Genomic DNA, 23,375 nt, shown 5'->3' with positions numbered 1-23,375 from the left:
TGGCTTATTTTTGAGATTCGATATGGGATGGATTATTTATTTGACATCTGCCCTACCCCTCTGTGGTTCTCTGTGCCAGCCCATTAAACCATCAGCACACAACTACATTATCAGCTGAGTTTTCACTTCAGATACTAGTGATCCTTTGGGAGTTTAATTGGGGAAGAGCGTTAGGAAATATTTTCAGTGACAGTGAAACAGTCTCTTTTAAGCTTGATGATTTTTGTCTCTTAATGGGAATAAACTCCCCAGTAATCTTCTCCTTTTGTGATCTGTGAACACTTTGCAGTACTAACAGCACACACAATTTAGTGTTTACTTAGACAGCTCTGGTTGGATCCCAACTCTCATTATTTCTGTCTTGTGGGCAAAGCTGCTGCAGATGCAGCTTTTGTAGCATGTTTGCTGAGCTACCATGATACAATCACTTAGCAGTCTAAGAAATGTGTACTAGCTTACATTGTTGTTTTTGATGAAACCTGTGACACTGCTGTGGATTACACTCATATGTGTGTGCTGTAGTTTACCTGTGAATCACATATGCAGTGGATAAACAAATGTGTGTGTAAGATTGTTTATTGTATATCTAGAAAAATAGCAGTGTCTCTTATCTACAATTGACACATCAGCAGCTTAGAGGAAAACTGTGTGAGGGTATAGATTTTTTAATGGTACCATATCAAAGTGATGTATCTCACCAGCATGCTATCAATAGAACAAATAAAACCCATATGCCTATAAACAAAATATAAGTTATATTTTTTAATATTTACTAAATAGCAGTTATTTCAGAACTACTTGGGATCAAAATCTGTCATATCTGTGAACTAAAAACAGTTTTTGAGATGAAAAATAGATACAACCAGAAAGATTATTTTGTGGACTCAGATTTATAGTGGCCTTTATGTATAGTAAGTAAGCCAGGATGGCTGTCTTGGAAGCCTCAAGGCACAAGTGTGTGTAGCTTTGTACCTGGGGAGAAGAAGTTTCAGAGTGGGCATGGTACTGGGGAGCTGTGCATCTGTTCTTGAGGCAGTGGTGTCAGAGGCTTAGCTTGTTCGTGCACTTTGCCTTCTTTAGGTGCTTTTATCAGCCATAGATGTACAGCTGGGCTGGCACTGCTCTGTCTTTGGCCTGTCTGAGTTCAAGAGGCCTTTGGGCAAAGCTCTCAGGCACATGGTGTGATTGTTGGGGTGTCCTGTGCAGGGCCAGGAGTTCTACACAAGGATCCTCGTCAGCACCTTCCAACTCAGCATATTCTATGATTCTGTGATCTCCTAGGAAGTAGAAAAATTAGATTCATGCCCTTTGTCCCAAGGGCTCTAACCCATGTCCCATTGGCCTTTTGAAGCTAGATCACAGTGCAGAAAGCAATGCAAGATTCATGGGGTCAGAAAGCACCCCGTGTAGCACTCAGGATTATATCTCTGAGTGTATTTAGGAGGCACTGCATGGAGTAAGAAGGGAATCCAACATTCAATGTGCTTTTCAGGGTTATTGCTGTATGGGAAAGTAAATTTCAGAAATCAAGTAATTGTAGAATGTACCATCTATAAAGAGGCAGGGAGTGGAATCTATACTAGAAACCTCTCCTTGAGGTATCAGGAATGTACTGACTGAACCTCACAATTGGTCTCTTGCAGTCTTCATGAGTCCAGTGTTCCTTTCCATGTGTAGCATATGATTCAAACTGCCTTTTATGTTTACTTTTAAAGGAGAGCTAAGAGATTGTCTCATCCAGTTCCTTGGCAAAAGGCAAGTTTTTGCAGCAGTAGTGTTATTTCTGATGGAGGTTTGCTGTCCTGCTGTTGAGGATAGGCAGCAGTGAAGGATTCCTAACTTAGTTATCTACACTCTTCCTGGGCACCCTGCTTATCAGGAGGTGGAGAGTCTTTCTAATGTCCATCTTCAGAATTTAAGCTTATTGGATCTTCTGTTAAAGCAGATGTGGAAAGAAGCTTACAGCTCTTTCTTTTCCTGTATGATTTCATATTCTTAAAGGCAGGATGCTATTTTCTCTAAAAGAAGTGATGACAGTACAAGCTCTTCATTTCTGTTGTTTTCTTCTGTAAGTTTTGGTTTCCTGACCTGTGACTGCTCTCTCTGTCCAACTGATCACTGTTCTTTACATGCAGTGCTCAAGGCTGGGTGTACTACTCAATTTATGGCCAGATTAGAGCAGGATATTTTTTCCAGCCCTACCACGTTGTTGACTCTTGTTGACTTCATGATCATTGTAAATGTCAAATTTCTTTCTGTGGAAGTGCTGTTACACCAATCTTTCCCCAGATTTTATGTGGTTGATTATTCCTGGCTTAATCTTAGAACTTTGTTCTAGCCTTACCTGAACAGCTGCTGCAGAGCAGCAGTCGTGCAGGGGCTTGTGACTGTCTCATTAGCCTTGTGCACATCATTCAGTATTTTCATTACTGGTGCTTCCCTACTGCTGGAATGAGCATAAAAAATCCTGAGCGTATGTCCAGTTTGAGATTCACCGCTGATAAATACTAACTAGTCTTTCTAAGCAGTTTTGGAGTTCGGGTTTTTTGTGGGGTTTTTTTTTGTTGTTTGTTTGTTTGGAGGGGGTTGTTTGGTGTTTTGGGGTTTTTTGTCTAAATACCACCAGTTCTTGTTAAATCGTGTTTTTCTGGCTTGCTTGTGGGAGTATCATGAGCATTATCAAGGTCAAAACAAAGTAACTGGTATGGATCTAGACAGATGATTTTCAGATGATTTCTTTTCAGCACCTGCACATCTTACCAGTGGTAGAGATGAGAAACTGCCTCTATGTGCACTCTAAATATTAGGTTTTATTACTAAAAGGTCTTCATCCCTTCTTTCTTCCATAGGAGCTGACATTGGAAATAGGGTGTAACTCCATCCAAGCCGTGTCCCCTAGGTCTGCCTGGGCAGTCTTGTGGTGGAGGACACACCAGGCCACTCTGCTGAGCAGCTCCAGATAAACCTTTGTGACCTGAGTATTACTTTACCAGTTGTCCTTCTGCTTCTGTGCACATAAGCATATTCTGAGTCAGTGATCCCTGAATAGTTGTATCTTTTGGGAGAAAGGGGTGCTCTATGGTCTTTTTTGTTATTATTACTATTTTTCCCTTTTAAAAAAGGAATAAGGGGCTAGTGAGTCCTAAAATAAACAACCCTTGTTTTACAGAAAACTACTGGTGTTTGATTTTGGGGTTTTTTTTTGTTTGGAGGATTTGTGTTCTGAAATGCTGAAGCAAACAAGTGGTGGTGTTATAATAAATACAACTTACCTGTAAAACCTGTCTAACTTGGTTAACCCACCAGGCTTAGGCTGTCTCTTAAAAATTACTGATTTATCTTAACATTTGTTTAAATCAAGCATTGAGGAGAAGAGCTACTTTTTCTTAATGGCTTGCTTCTCTTTTCCCAAGCTTAAGCTTTTTTCCTGCTCTTCATGCTCTTTTATTCTTTTTATGGGCTGATGTTATTTGATACCATTATTCAAGGTTGTATTGCTTGCCTGTCTTCCTTTTAGGGGATCTGGAAGCCTGTCATCAAAAACCTGGCCCCACAGATCAGCCTAGAGGTAGTAAATGCCTTGTAGACACATAGGGATCTCCTCCAATCCATAGGGATTGTCTGTGGAGCCTAGAAATGCACTCACCTGAAATTAATTCCTGTATCAGAGTTAGTTTTCTGTTCTAGCTTTAAAATCCACAGCGATTGCACTAAAACCTGAAAACTTGTACCTGTGGAAGTGCTTCTACCTTAACTGAAAAAGTACTGAAGGACAACATGACTTCTGGAAAGTCTGCTGCAGGAGACCCAGGCATAATTAGTGGAAGTGTCAGTCTGAGTAAGTTTTTAAAAAATTAATCATAATAATCTAGATCATATCTTCCTTCGTTTGCTGATACCGAATTTTCTGCCAAAACAGAGACTCCTAAACCTTTTGATTCTTAAATACTGCATTTGTGTGTTATAATGGAGTGTTTTCTATCTTTCTTGAATAACAAACTTACGACTTTTGTTTTTCCCAAGAGTTCAGAATTCTTTCACTGATTTATTTGTAATGCTATATTAAAAGAAAAACATAATACAACTTAAATCTTATACCAGTTAATCTAACTGCCAGCCATAATTCCATTTGGGCTTTGGAATAAGCATCAAAAGCTGAGAAAGTTTTCATTTTCTTGTGCCCATTATCTAAATATTAGAGCAAATAAATGCATTATTTTCTCATTAAAAAAAAAAATACAGGGTCACCAGTTCTGGCTCTTTTCATTTCCCTTTAATTTGTCAATTTTTATCAGCTCTGTTTTGCTGATAGAGTGGGAAGAAGGAGACACTGAAATTAATTAAATTTTCTTTGGTATTCAACTTTTTCTTTAGTGTCTTGGGGAGCTCCAAGCAATAATCAATCAAAATCGCTCCCCTCTGTCTATTCTTAGGGGAACTGTAATAATAACCAATTAATGCAGCCCTAGACTGGACAGAAGGGTCTTGATTAGCCCTTACAAAAATTGATTGCATTTAGCAAAATTCTGGTGTAGAGGAAATCACCAGTTAAAGTGCTTTTTGGAAAAAAGGTTTATGATTTAGCTTGCTTGAAGTACTGAAATACAGCAAAATTTTCACTTTGTTCAGTCCTTTTTTGACCATGTCTAAGGAATGAAGGCTTTTAGACACCTCGAGCCTCATTTTTAAAATGACCTGCCATGGTCAGTTAACTGCTAATGCACCAATTAACAAAAAAAAAAAATTAATCTGTGTGCATTGCTTGCCATAATTTTCTACAATTCCACTTCCTTTGAAGTATCACTGCCCTAAAATCAAAGCACACACACACACACCACTGCAGAGCATTTTAGAAATATATGGTGTTATTCTGGTGACACCAGGTGTTGGAAGTAAAAAATGTAATGCATTATGTATTCAGAAGCATGCCTTTACTAATTGATAGTTACTGTGGGGTAAATGGTGAGCTAGGGAGGGTTTGTAATTTGCCAATCATTTGTCTGTTTTGAAAGAAATATTCATGTGCAAAGTCAGAGGTTATTTGATCATTACCTGTCTTTTAAAGTCGTATCAAAAAGACAAAATGTTGTATGATTTCTTTTCTTTCTGGTTTGAAGTATTATACTGTTTCTTGATTTACATCTGGCTCTCTAATTATATTATTTAATTTTTCCTCAGTTAATTAGCATCACTAAGTGAGTGTTTGCTTAAGGAATGCAGAAGTGAAATTAACTGAGATTTCCAGATGTCCCTAGATACTGTCAAGTCTGGGAGAAATGCTGTTCAGAATAATAACATTATTCCTGTGTGTGGGCATTGGGAGTTGCCCAAGTCTGCTGTACTGCACAGTATTTGGTGGGGAGAGTGGCACTGGGAAGGCACTGATTGATTCATTCAACAACTGAAACATAACTTCCTATGGCAAACATGGACTAAGAAGTTATTTAATAATGTTTTGTGCATTTTCAATATCCTGTGAATAATACTTATCTTCAATATTTTTCAGGTAGCATCATTTTAACTCCAAAATTACAATTTTTGGTTAATCTGTAAAATTGCCCCTTCTTATTCCAGTTTTTCCTTGTCAAATGCATTTGGTGTGAGGGTGTAGCAGTGTTCATCCAGAACTACTTCTTGAAACTCCCAAGCTGTATTTGCTATGAGCCAAGACCTTTCAGTGCAAGCAGTCTGTTTTTAAAAGTGTGGTGCTGATTGTATTTACTGGAGGCTGTTCTCTTTATTTGTGGCATAAAAATAAATTATAAGTGGTGCTTGCCAATTTATTTTAGTAGGAGCAAAGTTGCTGACAGGAAGAGCAGTTGGTTTTTATATTGTATATCAGTTGTGCTGCTGTATTTCATTTGTGTTGAAAATGTCTGCTGATCCCAGTGCAAGAGGAAACTTTTCACTTAGAAGGATAGAGAGGTCTTGGGACTTGCTGTTCCCTGTCCTGCTTACCCTGTACACTGAAATTTGAAAAAGCATGTGGAAGTGAATTGGAGGGTACTCTACATACCACTGGATATTTGGGATCTATTTGGAAAAGTGGGATTCCAGTAAAATAGCAGCATGTATGAATTGCTTTCTTATTTCCACAGCATACCCTGAGAAAGCAGGAATTCACTTCTGCCTCGTGTCCCATGGTATGGACTGGGGACAGTGGCAGTTCCCCTTTCTGTGCTGGGTTCTGTGCATCCCCTTTGCTCTGCTCCGTTGACAGCTAATGTAGCCAGTTTTGCCATCTTCTTATCTCATAATTTTGGTCTGTATTTGGGGTGTGTGAGGAGGCTGTTGTGGGGAGATACTAAAGCTAATCAGAGGATATGCTAATTTGTAATGGTGGCTTAACCTCCTTTGCATGGGACCTGCTCCAGTCCTAAATTGGATCATCTTAAGATGTAGCTTGAGGCATTCAGAACATTTTATACTGTTATATTGCCTAATTCATGCCAGTTTTCTCAGCATAAACTCTAGATTGATGGATAGGTGTAGTTGGACACTCTCCTAGATTTCAGTGCCTTAAGGTATGTGAGTTTCTTCTGATGTGCCCACAAAGTGATTTGGAAGGCTTATGTCTCTAGAATGCTAATTTTATTTTTAAAAATTTAAAAGGTCCTTTTCAGCTGCTCTGTATGTCTTGATGCAGAAATGTATCACAGATGGAAACCACCTGGTTTGTAAAAGTAAAATCCTTCACAAAAGCCATTAAAGTGTTTCCAGAGCAGGGTGACCAGGGTGGTGAAAGGCCTCGAGGGCAAGGCTTGTTGGAAGTGGCTGAGGTGACTTGGCTCACTCAGCCTGGAGAAGAGAGGGCTGAGGGAGACCCAATCACAGCCAGCAGCTTCCTCAGCGGGGGCAGTGGAGGGCAGGTGCTGATCTCTCTGCTGACCTGTGACAGGACACAGGGAAATGGATGAAGCAGGGGCAGTCCCAGTCCAGACTGGGCATTAGGAAAAGGTTCTCCACTGAGAGGGTGACTGGCCACTGGAACAGGCTCCCCAGGGAAGTGGTCGTGGCTCCAATCCTGTCAGATCAAGGAGAGCCTGGGCAATGCTCTCAGTCAAATGGGTTAGCTTTAGGCAGTCCTGTGAGGAGCTGGAAGTTGGACTCCATGATTCTTTTGTGTCCCTTCCAGCTTGAGAGATTCTGATTCCTTTATTGCCTTCAAATGATGAGTGCCCCAGAAGCTCTTGTCTGTGGTCCCCAAGCATATGGTCTTGCACTTTGTGTCATTAAAAGCCATCTTACTTCCATTACACAGTTCTTAGGCCATCTCAGGTGGCTGTAGCATGAAATGATGCTCTTCTGGATGCATCACACACAGATGTGGTAGGCACACAGCTAATATCTGTAGTATGATGACTAAGAAATAAAACAACACTGATTCCTGAGGAATATGACTGGTAATTTTGTCTGTGATTATCACTTCTTATTTTAATATAGTCCATTATAATCTTCCCTTAACTTACTCCTTGTTCATAGACAGTTCTTCCCTATGACTTGGTCTGGAGATGTTTTAACTGATTATTACATAATGAACTCCAAGCTCACTGTGTTATCCTTGTCAGAGTAAGTTGTTTAATGACCCTGGCCTGGCTTTTTTTGCATTCAGAGCCACATTGCATTTTTTTTTTTATTTTATTAATCCCCTTCTCATTTACTTCCAGCACTTAATTCTCTTCTTCTTCCTTTATCAAGCTACTATCAGAAATTCTTTCTCAAAGGTCACTGAAGAGAGGCTGCAGAGCATGTATAAAGCCATTTTCATTTATGTAAATATTTTATTTGTAAATAATTGACTGATATAAATTAAGACAGATATTATGTAATCCTGTAACAGTCTTACCCCAGCTATAAGATGCCCTTCATTAAAGCTTCCATCCAAGCATTCTGGAGGGAGAACGGGCAAGGAGACCTTGAATTAGAGTAAATTCTATGTGTCATCATAACACTAAAATAGCTTTTATCTGCAATTGCAAATGTATATGTAGAAATAGGGAATTATTTCCATCAGTAATTCTTGTGAGACTCTTGTGGCTGCATGAGAAGATTTAAGGGATTATGTAGCTGGTTTTCCTCATTTTTCAGTAAATACAGGTCTTACAGACCTGTATTAAATTTTGCATTAGATTATAAAACCTGTTTCTGCATCAGAGACCAAACCACTCTTTACCAGTAAATAAACATTTAATTTTATAGGACACAGACAAATTGGAGATTTCTTGTCTTGCTTTGACTCTACCAGGCAGGAAGATATTTGAGTTTGGTCAGTATATCTTATGGATTTGAAAGCAAATATTCCAGTGCCTTGCTAAGTGCAATTTCTGTCTATTTTGGATGTCCCCAGAATATGCATTTGTTTCTTCTGTGTAGAAGACAGGAGGCCAGTTAATACATTTACTTTGGGATGAGGATGCATTCCCTATTGAAGAAGGACATGAGGCATGTTTCAGACTCCATCGCAGGAATTTGCAAGTCATTCTTAGAGACCAAAAATCAAGACCAGGACAGTTGAAATAACTCATTAATTCTCTTCTCATCGTGATCTGTGACTTACTTGTTCTGTAGTAAACTCGTTACTAATTTCTAAAGAGGAGTGATATGCCTCAGTGGGATTGAAGTTAATTCTGAACATCTGTTTGCAGTTCTTTGTAGTTTTTCATTTGATGTCCTGTTTTGGTTTGTATTTTCTTGCCTTTTATTATATTAAAAAATGGTGGAAGAGATATGTTGCTGAGATATGGATTGGGTTTTTATTTCTGACTTGTATTAAGTTACAAGCTGAAATTCACTTTAAAAATCCTTTTGTTAAATAAAACTACTAGATAGCTTACCAATGTAAGACTTGCATATACATTTAATTAGTAAGACAAATAAAATAACTGCAGTGGATTATAATAGAATCACAAAATCACTTAGTTTGGTAAAAGGTCTTTAAGATGGAGTCGAGCACTGCCAACTCCATCAGTAAACCACATTCCTGAGAACCACATCTACACATCTTTTAAATACCTCCAGGGATGGTGGCTCCACCACTTCCCTGGGCAGCCTGTTGAGCTGATTTATTTTGTACCAGTATCCCATGTTAAATATTATGCTCTTCCACAAATTTGATTCATACACTGAAAGAATGGTATAAGGCTTCCTTCTTAAAGAAAAAAAAGCTTCTGTGCACCTTTAGTAACCTCAGCTCTGGTCCTGTAAATGTCAAGGAGGGCCTCTCCTCCTTCTGTTGCTACCTAGTGGCATACATACAAAATGAAAAAGCGTAACTATTAGTGTAACTTCTGTGTGTATAGATATACTTTATTGTCCACTACTCCTTCTGAACCTCACAAAATTTCTATGACCCTGCTTCAGGGCAAATATCCTTGGCTGTTATCCCACACTATCTGTACCCTTTCTGGTGGTACATTTGAAATTGTGTTTGCATTTAAATCTGGTGGCCACTAACACTTCACAAGCAAAGCATGCCTCTGTGTAGAAAATCCTTGTAGCAAATGCATATGAATTGTCTTTCTTTGATCATTTAAAGCAGCCCATAGTTCCCCAGGATTCGTGTATTAAAAAACAGTCTTTTGAGTTTTTCTGATGTTTAATTTCTGGCACATAGGTCAAAGGTTTGTGTTTCAGTAGCTAGTCCATGCTGGACTGGAGTATGTAGCCATTTCTGAAGGGAAAATACTACAGTATAATGTACACTGTTGGGATATATACCTGGATTTTTCTCTTTGGCACATTTAGCAGAGCACATTTTGTTCCCTGAACATCTGTGCTCTCCTTTGGTTTTTATCAAGGTTTGAGGAGCATTGTATTGCAGGGACCCTTCCACATGGTGCTGCAGGGCTCAGGCACCTTGACTCATCCCAGGGAGACATCCTGCTACCACCAATGGAGCTGCTGGTTGGAGTGGCCTCCTCTATTCTGTCAGGCTGTCCAGCTACTGGCCCTCCCAGCCAGCCACAGAGCGAGCCCCAAGAGGCCCCACTGGGCCTCTCCTGAGCAGGGCCTATCCTGCCTGCAGCCCCTGCCATGGCACTTCCACGGAGCAGGAGCGAAGGCTTCCCAAGCCACAGGCCCTTGCCAGTGGGAGGATGCTTTTGCTCAACAATGGGGCTTTATAAACATCTCCCTTCCAGGCTGGGTCGCACTCCCAAGGGACGGTGCTGGGCCATGACCTGGGCACCTCTCCCCTCCTCACAGAGGATCATTGTGCAGCTGTTCCCTCATTTCCTTTGTGGAAAGGCACCTCACGATCCCACACAAGACCTCATCTTTTCTCGCTTCCCGTTCTCTCTCTCGCCATCCTTTCAGTGTAGGGAAATGCATTCCCATGCTTAGGTACTCCAAGTGTTTGCCGTGTTCCACAGGCCGGGATGATCTTCTCAAAACAGGAGCTGACCGCTCCGGGTATTGGCATGTAAATTAATGTGCTGACCCCGCAGGGAACCCATCCAAGCTGCAGGCTCTGTCCCCAGTTTCAGGATGTCGGCGGTTTGAAACTCTGGGCTCTGTTCTGCATCTCAATGATGGAAACCACTTCAAATTCACCATGGCATAAACAGGGCTGCCCTATCAAAAGTTGTTTTTCTACTTTTCTCCTGTAACAGCAGTCTGGCATTTAAAGCATATGCTCCATTCTTGTGAGTTGTTTTTTTCCCTTACTGTTGTGTAGCTACAACAGTGTAAACACCTATGCTAAAAGTGCAAAGATATTTTTGTGTATATAATTTAAATTAATTGTAGTGTACACAAAACTGCATTGTAAGGACCCTCCATGCTTGAGTGGGATTTTGAGAAGCCATCTAGTCTCTTGCCTTTCTCTAAGACAAGAATAAGTGTAGCATCCATGATAGTTTGAACAAGTTTTCAAGGATTCCACACTGTTTATTCATTTTCAGTAAACACACCTCAGTTGGCACTCACGACTAAGATGCTTGAGGTATTGCAATGTTCTTCTGAAACATCAGTGTGTTGCTCAATACACTCAAAAAGGCTTGGGGAGAATGGAGTGTGAACAAAGGAGGAGATGCAGTTTTTCTCTCTGTATAAATTCATGGTTTGTCTGTTCTTAAATGTTTCAGGTGTAGTTTCCTTATGTCAGAAAGCCATAGGCGAATCAGTAAAGAGTGCTGCTTGGTTTGTTAAATATATGTAGACTTGTCAGCCATCAAGAGTGTAAACACTGGAAAAGTATCTGGTGGCACTGAGGAGGTGCACAGAGCCCCCTGAGTCAGGAAGATGAAGCAAGCAGGCATCAGGGAAAGACCCCACAGTGATCTGGCCTCATGCACACACGTGGAGTCACTGCCTGGGGCTGCCTTCCATGCTGCTGCTGCCATTGCTGACACAAAACCAGGCGTGAGAGCTCACAGGAGGAAAAGGCATCTACACAGCACAACACTCAGTGCTCATCACTTTGACTTGGGGAGGGTCTGGACCCAACTCTAGAAATGCGTCAATGTTGCCTTGCCCTGTTCTTGTGCTGTGATGCTGAGGTATCTTGTTGTTGACCACCCTAAGATAGAGGGCACTTGGCCCTCAAGCTTTTTTGGGGTCATTTGTTATGGTTGTTGTTATGGTTGTTGTTAATGATTGTGTGCAAAAAAATTTTGGCTGGCTACATGTATGCAGAGAATCAACTGTCACTTCTTAAAACCTTTACTCATATTTGTGGGTGATTATGCCCCATCTCATCAGCTCCTATTTAAGCTCCTGCTGGTTCATTCTTGGCAAAAGTAGAACAGTTCTGGACTCAGTGCTCTTCCCTGAGCTCTTTCTAAACAGTTTTGTAGTCCACAGGTTTCTGAATTGAGGTCCCAAGATTTCAGTGAAACTTGTACAACATGACTTGATATTAGGACAAAACAGTCAATACTTACATAATTTTCTCTTGAGGTGACAGCTTTCCCATCCTTCCTCTCAACTCAGTTTGTCCACATCCACTGAGCTTCTGTTTTTTTCATTTGCCTTTTCTTGTCCTGATGTGCTGGCAATCCCCTCCTGTCTCTGCACTCTCCAGAAATTTGGCCTGTTAATTAGTCTAATGTTGTGTCCAGTGTGTTTTCTGCATTCCATCCCCATCATCTTTTTGCATGTGGTGGTTTTATCTGTTTATTACTTTGAGACCTTCTAAAAGTCACTTTGGGAATTAAACTCTTTCTATAAGCAATAAAATCTAACACATTTTCTCTATGCAATACAGTTGAAAGTGATTTGGAATGTTTTCAAACAGACAAAAGGCAAATGTTTTTGGTGACAGAGGGGTACAAAGCATGTGAGCAGTGCTGTGATTGATGCCTGTCCCAAGGGCATCCTCACTCTGCCTCCTGGCAGAGACTCACAAGATACTCCAGTTTAAGCACAGAAGTGTTGGTTTGGGGATGTGAGTTATCCAAGGAAGAAATGAAAGGAATCTGCAAAGAAGTTTAAGTGGAGTTTCAGGTAGTGCCCAGTAGCCCCAGCATGGCCCTGGTTACTCCAATACTCTTGTTTGTTTTCACAAACCAGCGCCTCACGGTTTTGGAGCGGGTGACCGCTGCGAGGAGACCACAACCTCTTGATTTCAAAGGAGCCATCGTTTCTCTGGTGCCTCTGTGGTTAATGTAAGAAAGGTGTCTTGCCATAAACTTTTTCCGAGGTATTCAGCAAGGTTGGGAAGGGGTCGGCCCAGGCAGGAAGCCCTTGTCTGTGCTATAAAGAAAATAGCAAGCAACAAAATGAAAGCATCAAAGGACCAACAGGATGCGGTCCCAGGAGTCCTCTCTGGCATGTTAGTCCTTCTTGAAAGTTAGCATTGAGTGAAGAGTGACCTTAAAACTCCCTTCATTCAAACAGACTGGGCTCAAGTTTAAAGTTCAAGGCATTTTGTTTTTTCACCTGTTTCCTACAGTTTTTAAGAAACTTCTGAAGAATTAATGTGTAACTATATCTGGTCACAGAGCCAATGCAGAGAATTTTTCTCAAGGGAAAATAATGTTACTGTATGGAGTGAGAGAAATGGATACTTTCTGAGTTAGGTTTTATTTTGTTGAAATTTCTTCTCCCAAACCCACTGAGAGCATGATTGCAAACAGCCCTGGAGCCAGTGTAATGCACAGCTCTGAGGCCATGCTTCATTTTTAAAAGAAGCTGGTAGGGTCCTCTAATTGTCTGAATTGTGGTAAAAAATAAATAAATAAAGGTGGTTTTTGCCAAAGCTGCTGCTGCCACTTGGGGAGCAAGGTCTTGTTTTGGGAACAGCTTGGGAGCAAAGAGCTTGGTTGCAGCTTCATCTGTGAGTGCAGGGTGAGTGAGCCAGCGACTGGCTCCATGGCCAACCCACCCTTCTAGCACCCTGCTGGAGCTGTTGGGCTCCAACAAAAACCAAAGCCCTGACACAGAGCTCCATTGGTGGGTGAGGGTGGCTGTGGAGACAGTGCTGCTGCCCTACCAGCACTAATGGTGAGCAGCACCCGGGCTCCTGGCTAGCACCAGTTGTGAGCCACTTTTCACCCAGCACCACCTACCTGTGTGATGCTGAAATGGTTCCTGTATTTTCTGATCTTTGCATCTTGCCTGATGAAGTGACTAGTTTACAGATCCTACAAGTGATCTGGCAGGTCATCTTTCATAGCTAAAACAAATAGTTTGCCAAGATGAAGTACAAATTTCACTCGTGTTTCTCCATGCCATTAAATTTTCATGATTCCGGTATGAATATTTCATGAAAGTACTTTCTGAATGGGTTTGTTTTGTCCTGGCAGCTAATATTCAGTATAAGTCTGAGCAGGTTTTGTTTGGTTTTTGGTGGGTTTTCTTTTCCTCTCAGGTGGTTTAGTGAAGGTAAGAAGTGTCAAACTGCATTAAGTGAGAAGAGGCAACTTCTTGTTGGTGATTTGGCAAGGGGGTGCCATCTGTAACTTTTCAGCTGCTTAGTGGAAGCAGTGTGAATGACCCTCAAATACAATTCTGCTCTGTGCTCTCCTGCCACAAGGTGGCTAAAACTCTTTTAAAAGCCCAGGATTTGCGAGTGCTTTAAGTGATGCTAATACATCTACAGCCTTTCTGCAGCACAACACACGGCACGCTGGAGACCAGATTTATTGTGCAGCAAATTGTGTATGTCTTATTTATATGGAGCAGTGATCAGGAAATGTTATTACCAAGTTTATTTCAATCCCTCCTTGGCTGGAGGGCTGGGCTTCGCTTTGTTGTTGGTTTTTTTTAATAGAAGGAGAAGTCACTGTGCTCAGCCCATCCAGCGTGAGTGACAGGGCCACTGTGGGGCACAGAAGTGCCACAGGGAGCTGTGGCTGTAACTCCAGCTTCCCACTCCATCTCTGTTTGTACTGTCTGCTGAATCAATTTGCTCAAAGGCTAAATCAGAAACACTTGCCCAGACCTGGGTGAGCAAATTCCTTTGTTGCTGTTGAATTCTGCACTGGGATGATGGGCGCCTTTCTTTAAATGGGTGATGTTTCCCAACAGCCAGCTGCTGTGCCATCAGGAACAGGGAAGTTGTTTTCACCAGTTTCAGGAAATGGTGACACTCTTCTCTGTGAACTTTTTGGAAGCCTGTCTCCAGTTGTACAGTAGAGACAGGGCTTTTGTTTAATGGAAATGAAGCGTACCTTTTCCTTACAGATGCACCACTCACTATAGAGCTTTTTATGTGCGTTTTAGGTTTCCCTTTTTATTTTTTAACTTATTAACTCTGACAAGTAACCTCTTGGTTGTGAACAATTTAATTCACAATTCATTTTTCTGATTCAAAGTGAACACGAGTGGCCTAATCCCCTAATGGGAATTAATTGCATGTTTCAATGCTTAACTCTGATCCTTTCTCAATCCCCACTGGGACAAGTTTCTTCCTGAAGGATCTGTGTTTGTTATTCAAAACACAATCTGAAAGGTAATGATTTTTCTTATAAAAGAGACTCGGGCCGACTGAATATTAATGCTCTTTTTATTGTGAGGGAATGAGCTGCATCCAAGAAAAAAGCTCGTTTATGTAATGAAGGATAAATTACTCTGAAGTATATCTGATAAAATACAGGGAAAAAATCAGTGTGTTCTTATTCCCCTAAGTGAAAGTAGTTTGCCAGTAAATGAAGGCACACACTGTTTTTGCTTGGAAAGCTGTATTTTGATACAGAGAAAAACTGTTTGCTTCACCAAAGGGGAAATTGCTTGGCTACTGAGGATTTTTAAATGACACTGTTCTCGGCCAGCAACACACCCTCCTTTAGGATAACTGACCAAACCTAACAGTTTACTAAAATAATAGTAAATTGCAAAAAATAGATTAAATTTCTACTTCCAGTCTCTTTTTAAATATTTCTTAAACTTGAAATACATTATTTAATAACACTCTTTCCAAGAGGAGCTGCACAGGCTCCTCTGATGTTGGGTGTCTGGCCCAGCCAGATGACTACTGTGGATGAGGCAGCCTCTGCCCAGTCAGTGACCACAGGAAAAATGTGGGAAAACATCACAGTGCAAGAGCTGCTTCTACCCTGCAGAAATGATGGAGGACAAACACAGCACAGTGTGAAAAAATAATGCAGGAACTATGAAGGTACCTTTCCCCCCCATTATGTTTCAGTAAAGCCAGTCTTTTACCCCATTCAAACCAATTTTGAGTATTTCATGCTCACAGACACAACAAATGGTCGTTCAGGGTCTGTTTTCAAGAGGAGGCTCACAGATGTGCAGACCAGCTGCTTGAGGTGATTAACACTTGGGGTGTCTGTGTGGGGAAGAGAGGAGGAACACAGCTTTACCTGGTTTCGCTGCCAGCAGCCCTGGCTTCCAGTTTCTCCCTTGGCCCCACAGCTTGCTGTTCAGCATTTGTCTGTCACTCAGTAAGCAGGACCTTGGTGCTGGCATTATTGCAAATGCACCAGCACATCCATGAGATGACTCCACACCAGGTTACCCTTGCTTTTGGGGAGTCGCTGACCATGACACCACACACTTGCTGCAGCACAGCTCCCATAACGGTGAGAGAGAGAAAAAGTAAGATTTAGAACTTTTCCTGGGGGTCAGGGATATGTTGGCTGATGTTTGAGATACTTTAGAGAATGTCATTTGGTTACAGCAAAGAACTGCAAAAGGCTGACTTTCTCCTGGTCTCTGTTTTTCACTGATGCAGTTGTCTGAAAAGTTTCAAGATACTTGAATTGAATATGATACTTAAATGTGGTACAGGACTACGAGACCACTTTTGCACGTGCCAGAACAGCCTTTTGTGCAGGCAGTGCCCTGGCAGGGCCGTGGCTCTCCAGAGCACTGGCCCTGTGGGTAATGAACCTCTTTGTCTTCCAGCTGCTTTTGCAAGTACCATGGCCCGTGTCTTCGTCTACGGCACGCTCAAGAAGGGCCAGCCCAACTACAAGCACATGATCAACACGGCCAAAGGCCTGGCGAAATTCCAAGGAAGGGGCCACACGGTGGAGAAGTACCCGTTGGTGATTGCAGGGAAATACAATATTCCTTACATGCTGAACATCCCGGGGACAGGCCACCACATTGCCGGGGAGATTTACTCTGTGGATGAGCAGATGCTGCAGTTCCTGGATGAGTTCGAAGGCTGCCCAGACATGTACCAGCGCACCCTGATGAGGATCCGGGTGGTGGAGTGGGAAGGGAAGGGCGGCGCGGGCGAGGCGCGGGCGGCGGCCGACGGCGTGCTGGAGTGCTTCGTGTACAGCACGGCCACCTTCCCGCCCGAGTGGGTCGGGCTCCCCTACTATGACAGTTACGACTCCTCGGGGCAGCACGGCCTGGCCTACGTCCTGCGGGAAAGCCGGGAATAGGGACGGCGGGGGCCGGCCTGGCCGCAGCCATAGCGCCACGCACGTGTTGCTCGGTAACCTTTCCAGGAAAGCTGTAATGCCTTGTTGTTAAATGCAGGAGCTCTCATAACCTTCCCAACCCAGGAGCCTTGGCGTTAGTGATGCGGTCCTGTAGGCCCAGAGCTGCAGACTCCTCCCCAGGCAGGCAGTGTCATCCTGGCCCCCCAGCCTGCTGCAGGTAACTGGGTCTGCACCAGGTGTAAAATAATCACACACGCACACCAGGTCTGGGGTCTAACTCTTCCCTCAACTTCCCCCTTTGCCTTGGTGCATAATAATGGAGGTCAGTGAAAGGTAGAGGAATGGATTAATTTTTTTCCCCTGAATTGACAAAATTTGAAACTGATTTAAATGTCTGCAAAGTAAAGCACAACTCCTATTGAATATTGACTTGTAGTGGGTTTAGTAGGCTACTGCATGTAAACAGGGAAAGTTAATCAGATAACTTGGTGCTTCTAGACAAATAGGAAATTGCTGGAGAAAATGTAAAGATTATTCTTAAAGATTATTCATTGCAATGGGTTTTTTTCTGAACTGGAAAGGTGTATTTTTAAACCATGTTTAGTTTTAAAAGGCAATGTCAAGAAATACTGAGAGAATAGAAGAAAGTTAATTTAAAACTGTATTTTTAATTTTATATTCTAAGCACTTTGGGTTCTGCTTCTGTTCACTGCGTGACTGTAGGATTTGGGGATGAGTGTGTGTGTGTGTGTGTGTGTGTGTGTGTGTGTGTGTGTGTGTGTGTGTGTGTGTGTGTTTGTGCGTCTGTCTGTTTTGGGGGCTGTTAGGGACCAGAAAAAGCTAATCTACACTGGAGCCATTGTGAGCACTTACTGTCAAGGTGACTTTTTGCCAAGCATTTTAATGCAGAACTTCCAACCATATGCAAACTAAGTTTCCTAAAGGGGGGAATTGTATATACATTATAAAAATATTCAAAAGACCTGTATTGTGATTATTGCAACATTTAAATTGGGAAAAATATATGTAAAGAAGACTGTTGTCCCCCTGACCCAACCAACTGTGCTGGTTTCTGTACAATCTGGAAAAACCATGGCTTTCTGTTGTTACACTCCTGTGCCTTATATTTTTCTTCAGCTGCAGTGTTTGGTACAGATAGATTGTAAAGCTGCCAAAGGGAGGGGAGCAGGCATTGTATGCCATGCAGTGAGCCAAAGTACCATCAAATGCAGCAAGGATACAACTCAGAACAATATTGTACTTTTGCTTCACTGCCAGTAGCCCTGTGATGGCCAGAGGAGATCCGGGGTAGGGAACCAGCCTAAACTTTAGCAGTAGTAGGCACTGCTGCATCTCATTTAGAAAAGCTTTTAAGTTGCTGCAATAAGCAAAACAAGTAACTTGCTGGTAGAATACTTGTGTCTCTTTACAGTACTTGTCTGTTTAGGGCAACCTGCAGAGACTGAACTGTGCTCCTTTGGGAAGGGGTAAGGTGACAGTAAGGAGACTTGGAAGGAGATCTGCAGGGTGCCTGCCTCAGTTTCTCCAACTGCAAAAACATTAATTTTCCTGAAAGGCAGGTACTATCCAAACACTCTCCTTCCTCATCTTGATGAGTTTTATAAACTAATTCTCTAAGCAGATCCCTGAATTACACATTCCCCCTCAGCCATGTGATGTAGTTAATTAGCAGTGTCTCAATAACAGGAAGAAAGCCTCTTCAGTCAGAAGTTTTAAGCAGAATCAAACTTTCCTGGTTGAACATGAATCACCAGCCCTGTCACCAACTGTTTTCATCCTTCACCTTCCAGTAAAGGGCCCAGGCACCTCTGGCCAGAGGGTTTCTTTCTGGGAAGTAGCAGGACACTGCACATCCTGGGCAAGAAAATGAGAGCAGGCCTGCTCCACTCTGGGGCAGTGGCCAAGGTCCCTTTGTCTCCCTTTCCTGTAAGCATTCAGGAGGAGGCCTGGTCTGAGGGACAGCACGTGCTCTTAGCAGTACCTTGGGGCAGCTTAAGACCTCTGAGAACAGTCCCAGCTCCTGTAAAAGCATCCAGTAATCAGTATCAAGAAGATAGGGGTGGGGAAATTGAGTATGAAGATAAGAAGACAATTCCCTTACAACTTTAAATGAAAATACCTGACAAATATCTGCACTAGCAAAATAAAGCCTCTAAGCTGTAATTTAAATCCAATCTATACAAAGCATTAAAAATATAATAAAATAGAAGTATTTAAAATATAAGTAATTATATAATAATTTATTATTAGTTAATAAGTAATAATTCAATAAATATATATCCCAATTCAAACTAAATCTGATCAGAATTTAAGCCATTGGTGGTTCTTGTGCAGCACTTATACAGAGTAAAGGAGAACTGCTCAGTTTGCTCAGTGGTTAATTTTTCATTCTTGCCAGCCATTCTGTACAGCCCGGCTGGGGCCTCAAACCAGAGACATTGCTGTGGAGAAGACAAATCAGATTTTGGCCTTTGTTGTGTTTTCTTTTTTTTTTTTTTTTTTTTAAAAGAGGCTTTTCCTGTTTCAAAGCAGAAATGGTATTTTATTGATTTTATTTGATCCTGAAAAATCAAAGCATTACAAAGGTTATGTACAAGTATTTCTGGAAGTAAAAATCTGGGATCTGTTGCCAAGATTTAACATCTGTGTTTGCTGTCTTAACCACTGATACAGTAAATATGCCTGTATAAAATCTTGTGCATAGTACTGTCTGTTTTCTGTGTTGAATTGTCTTAATGTTACTTTACAGATAAAAATAATAAAGGCTGAGTTAATTCAATAGTGTGGAGGCAACCTTTCATTCCAGTTCCACCAGCAGATCTTCTTCTCCAACGGTGTCCCCAGCTTTGCAGTGCACAGCTTTTACCTGGGGTACAGAAACAGCAGAATTTAAACCCTTCCTCGATAGCCTGGTGAGATAAATGGCTTGGCTGATGTGGTTGGTATTGCACAGAGCACTGTGTCTGCATGCACAGGGTCGTGGCCACTGTGCATCTGAGGACACCCCGGGGACACAGATCCACCTGTGCTGCCAGGGCCTCGAGACAGTGCTCAGAGCCCAGCTGAGTTTTGAGGACCAGTGCTTGACAAATGGTGTCCAGCCCCATCAGGGTATTCAGGCACCTACCATTAGGTTTGCTTGCAACAGAGGTGCTTGAAGACCTGAACATCAGCTAGAGATGCCACTTTTTAAAATGAAAATGCACCTTTTTTCACCTGGTTGCACTGCTGTTTATTTGTTTTAAATAGAGGACAGGCTGATTCTTCAATACTCATGTTGGGATGTTGCAATGAAATATTCCACCATTTCTTTAATTACAGTTTTCAAATATAGCAGAATCTTGGAACTGCAGCCATGAAGTGGGTTTGGTTTCTCTCTATCTCCAGAGAATTGGGATAGATTATTCAAATCTGAATTGGGATCCTTTAACATAACTGAACTCAGCAAAGGGCTGTCACTGTCAAAATAAGTGCAACTATATCTGTAGATGAATTACATGCTGCCATGCAGATTCCTGAATTTTAAAACACAAATATCTTACACTAGTCCCTCACATCCTCTTTAAAAGGCTGCAGCATGTTTGAATTCCCTTTCAGCACATGAAGCAATAGAAAATACTTGAAGATGTATAGAGCTTGTTTCCAGTATTAAATCAGAGCTCACGCTGACATGCCCAAATCCTTGTTCAGCAGATGGCTCATTTTAATCACCCAAACACTACCCTGGGCTCCTGAAGGAAATGCAGAGCATAGCCCAAGTACAGGCTATGATGGACTCGCTGTTGCCCACATCCATGTTTGCCAGTCTGAGGCCACGAGAGCTGTGAGCAGGTCTCTGTAGCACAGGCACCCTCACAGCACCGCTCCAGAAACGATGCTGAGCACAGGCAAAGACAGCGTCACACGTACAAACAAGGGCTTTATTTTAAATCAGTAGCTGGGCAGCGTACCCAATTGCTGAGCCTCAATCTTCTAGGAGATGAAAGCTGTGTGAAAAACATTCTACCCCTTGCTTTTCTTTTTCTACAAAGCCAAGGTTCAGCAAACACCAGAGTTAACCAGTGTTTCAAACTCCCCAGCAATTTCTGCCGTGCAGTGGGGCTGGCTCCCTGTGCTGACCCAGGCGCAGCTGTCCTGGAGAAGACAGGAGGCTCACCAGCTCATCTCCAGCTTTCTCTCATTTTTAAGCCACCTGCAGCTGGAGTAAACTCAAAGTAGATAAAAACAAGCCACGTTTCTCACAATTACAAACAGGAAGATGGGGTTTGATACAGAAAAGGAATTCAAGTCAGGAATGAAAATGGGAACGTCTTCCAGCTGAAGACAAATGATGTGAGTTTCAAAACACAGTTTCAAAGCATCAAAACATGGACTAACAGCCTGTGCCAAACATCCCATTCCTGTGGAGAGGCCAAGTTATTTTAGCACTCAGAGCCATGACTTTGCACTGCAGTACAGGATGAATTCTGTTTAGCAGCTTCATTTCTACACAGCTCAAAACCTTTGTGCTTATTCAAATTCTTAACATTCTAAAGGTCAAATAATGCACTTGCTATTAAAATGGGCACACCAAGGGGACATTGCAAGGCACACAGGAGGCCTCCTGAATGGCCTGAGCACCTTCCACATCCTACCTTGGAGGATTAATAAACCAAACACACGTTTTATGTGGCATCTGTACTGGGTGAGTGGGAAATATTTATTATTAGGAGAAGTGCAAGCAGGATGGTAAGGAACAGACCCATGGATTGCAGAACACCTTGGTGGGAAAGGGAAGATTAAGGTGAAAAATAAATGGGGTGGGTGGGAGAGGGAATGGCATTTTAATTACAAGTTAAAATCAGTGGATGCAAAGAGCAGCAGTAAGGGGTTAAATAACAGCAGATGAAAAACGAAATGCTTGGAAATATTAATCAAGTGAGAAAATAAATTATATAGAAATTAATGCATGAAATAAAATAATAAAGTGGCAATGTTAGAGCAAAAGGAACGGGAACATACTCCTTCTCTCAGTATTTTTTTCTCTTGAGACCCAGTTTTGCACTGGATGCACTGGAAGAGGCAAGTCTGGGACCCAGCCTGGGTGACAATTTTAGAGCTGTGCCAAAAAAGCCTTTCTTGTAAACACACAAACAGTCCTTGGCATTGAGGGCCGTGCTGAGATGTCAGCGAACCCTGCCAGCGGCAAACCCCGTCCCTGCCTGCAGTCAGGCTCCCTGCTGCCTCCGTGTGGGCTGAGGGCTCCTGCCCTGGGCTTAGTGCCTCAGACAGAGCAGAGGGGCTTCACCCCAGCAGAGATGGGCTTGGGCAGGGTAGGAAATCAGCAATGGAGGAGAATATGAAACACAGATCCACACTGTGCTCTCCCATTGGAAAGGATGGATCTGGGGCCCACATCTTGGTGATGGTTTCAGGCTGTGAATTATAATCTGGCACAGGGATGCTCTGAAGTCCCAGCTTGAGGTCTGGCAGTCCTCAGACCAGCTCAGGTTTAGGGCATGCTCTTCTCACATAAGCTTAACCAGTTCCCTGCCCTGAGTGCTGGTTTTAGCACCTCTTACACTGCAGCAAGTCCCAGCTCCAGGGCTGCAGTGCTGGTCCCTCAGAAGCAGGATAGGCTAATGCACAGCCTTGCAAAGCTTAACAAATGGGCAGATGTGGCTTGATACTTAACAGTCACAATAATAAAATAAAATTGCTGTTTTCTCCCGCCTGCAAAAGCACTTTCTATGCCTTGTTCTGGGTGGGTTTTTTAAATGAGAAATTATTTGCCATTAAATAATTAACTGGCAAAGAGATCTCTCTTTTCTGGAAAGATGAAATTTGGAGAAATGGTCTTCAACACCTTTCAATTCAACTTGGCATTGTAACATCACAGAAAACAAATCATTTAGGAGAAAGAGTTATATGAATTTCCAAAGCCAGTAAAACTATTTCCTGCTGTGCTATCTAAGGCTCGGAACTACTTAACAGCATTCACAGCAGATGCAAATGTTACAAAATTAAAGACACCTCACTTTGAAAGACTTACAACAATCAGACTTAATTCCTTAACAACCAGAATCCTCCTTTTTTCCTTTTAAAATTCTATCCTGTTGACAAGTTGCATATGGTTTTAAGTGACCTAAGGTGGCTTACCTTGCCTGTTTTAGCAGCAATCATACTGTTCTGCATTTTCATTGCTTCAATTACACAAATCTCTTGACCTTCCGAAACCTGATGAAATTCAAGCAGTACAAAATGAGAATAGAGGATTCAAAATGTTTTAAGTGTGATGATTCTTATGGAAAATAAAAGGATTATTTCATTAAATGCTATAAAGACTTTGATGACACAAGTCAAGTCAGCCAGTTACACAGTCACAACACAAATGACAATCACAAAATTGGCAGCAAAACAAGGGGGGGAAAAATCAGCTGCTTAAAACTATTACCCCAGGCAAACCTGAAAGGCTCCTCTCCCATCCCATCCATTCAGCTCCAGGTTCCACAGTTCACACCACTACAGTTCAACATCAATTAAATGCAGAGCAAAATCTAATTTGCGCATTTTTGG

At 42.0% G+C, this 23,375-nt stretch overlaps 2 protein-coding genes across 5 annotated transcripts in view; one reads left to right on the top strand and one right to left on the bottom strand.

Annotated features, from left to right (window-relative positions):
* GGACT (gamma-glutamylamine cyclotransferase) overlaps positions 1 to 19,599 on the top strand; it is a 28,308-nt gene extending 8,709 nt beyond the window's left edge. For 2 of the 4 annotated variants that reach the window (XM_063149606.1, XM_063149607.1), the window contains exons 2-4: positions 2,850 to 3,051; positions 3,764 to 3,838; positions 16,309 to 19,599. In XM_063149606.1, the coding sequence (XP_063005676.1) occupies positions 3,778 to 3,838; positions 16,309 to 16,799 (552 nt within the window). In that variant the 5' untranslated portion in view covers positions 2,850 to 3,051; positions 3,764 to 3,777 and the 3' untranslated portion in view covers positions 16,800 to 19,599. The remainder of the gene's footprint in view (positions 1 to 2,849; positions 3,052 to 3,763; positions 3,839 to 16,308) is intronic. The other 2 variants (XM_063149609.1, XM_063149610.1) reach the window with 1 other exon arrangement.
* The window catches only part of PCCA (propionyl-CoA carboxylase subunit alpha), a 269,969-nt gene continuing 265,949 nt past the window's right edge, over positions 19,356 to 23,375 (bottom strand). The window contains exons 23-24 of the mRNA XM_063149605.1: positions 22,959 to 23,036; positions 19,356 to 19,686 (exon numbers count right to left, since the gene is read on the bottom strand). Of these exons, the coding sequence (XP_063005675.1) occupies positions 19,618 to 19,686; positions 22,959 to 23,036 (147 nt within the window). The 3' untranslated portion in view covers positions 19,356 to 19,617. The remainder of the gene's footprint in view (positions 19,687 to 22,958; positions 23,037 to 23,375) is intronic.

This window comes from Melospiza melodia, chromosome 2 (genome assembly GCF_035770615.1).
Source record: "Melospiza melodia melodia isolate bMelMel2 chromosome 2, bMelMel2.pri, whole genome shotgun sequence".
Taxonomy (NCBI): domain Eukaryota; kingdom Metazoa; phylum Chordata; class Aves; order Passeriformes; family Passerellidae; genus Melospiza; species Melospiza melodia.
The sequence above is the reverse complement of the archived record's forward strand: the minus strand, read 5'-3'. Positions and strand labels throughout refer to the sequence as shown.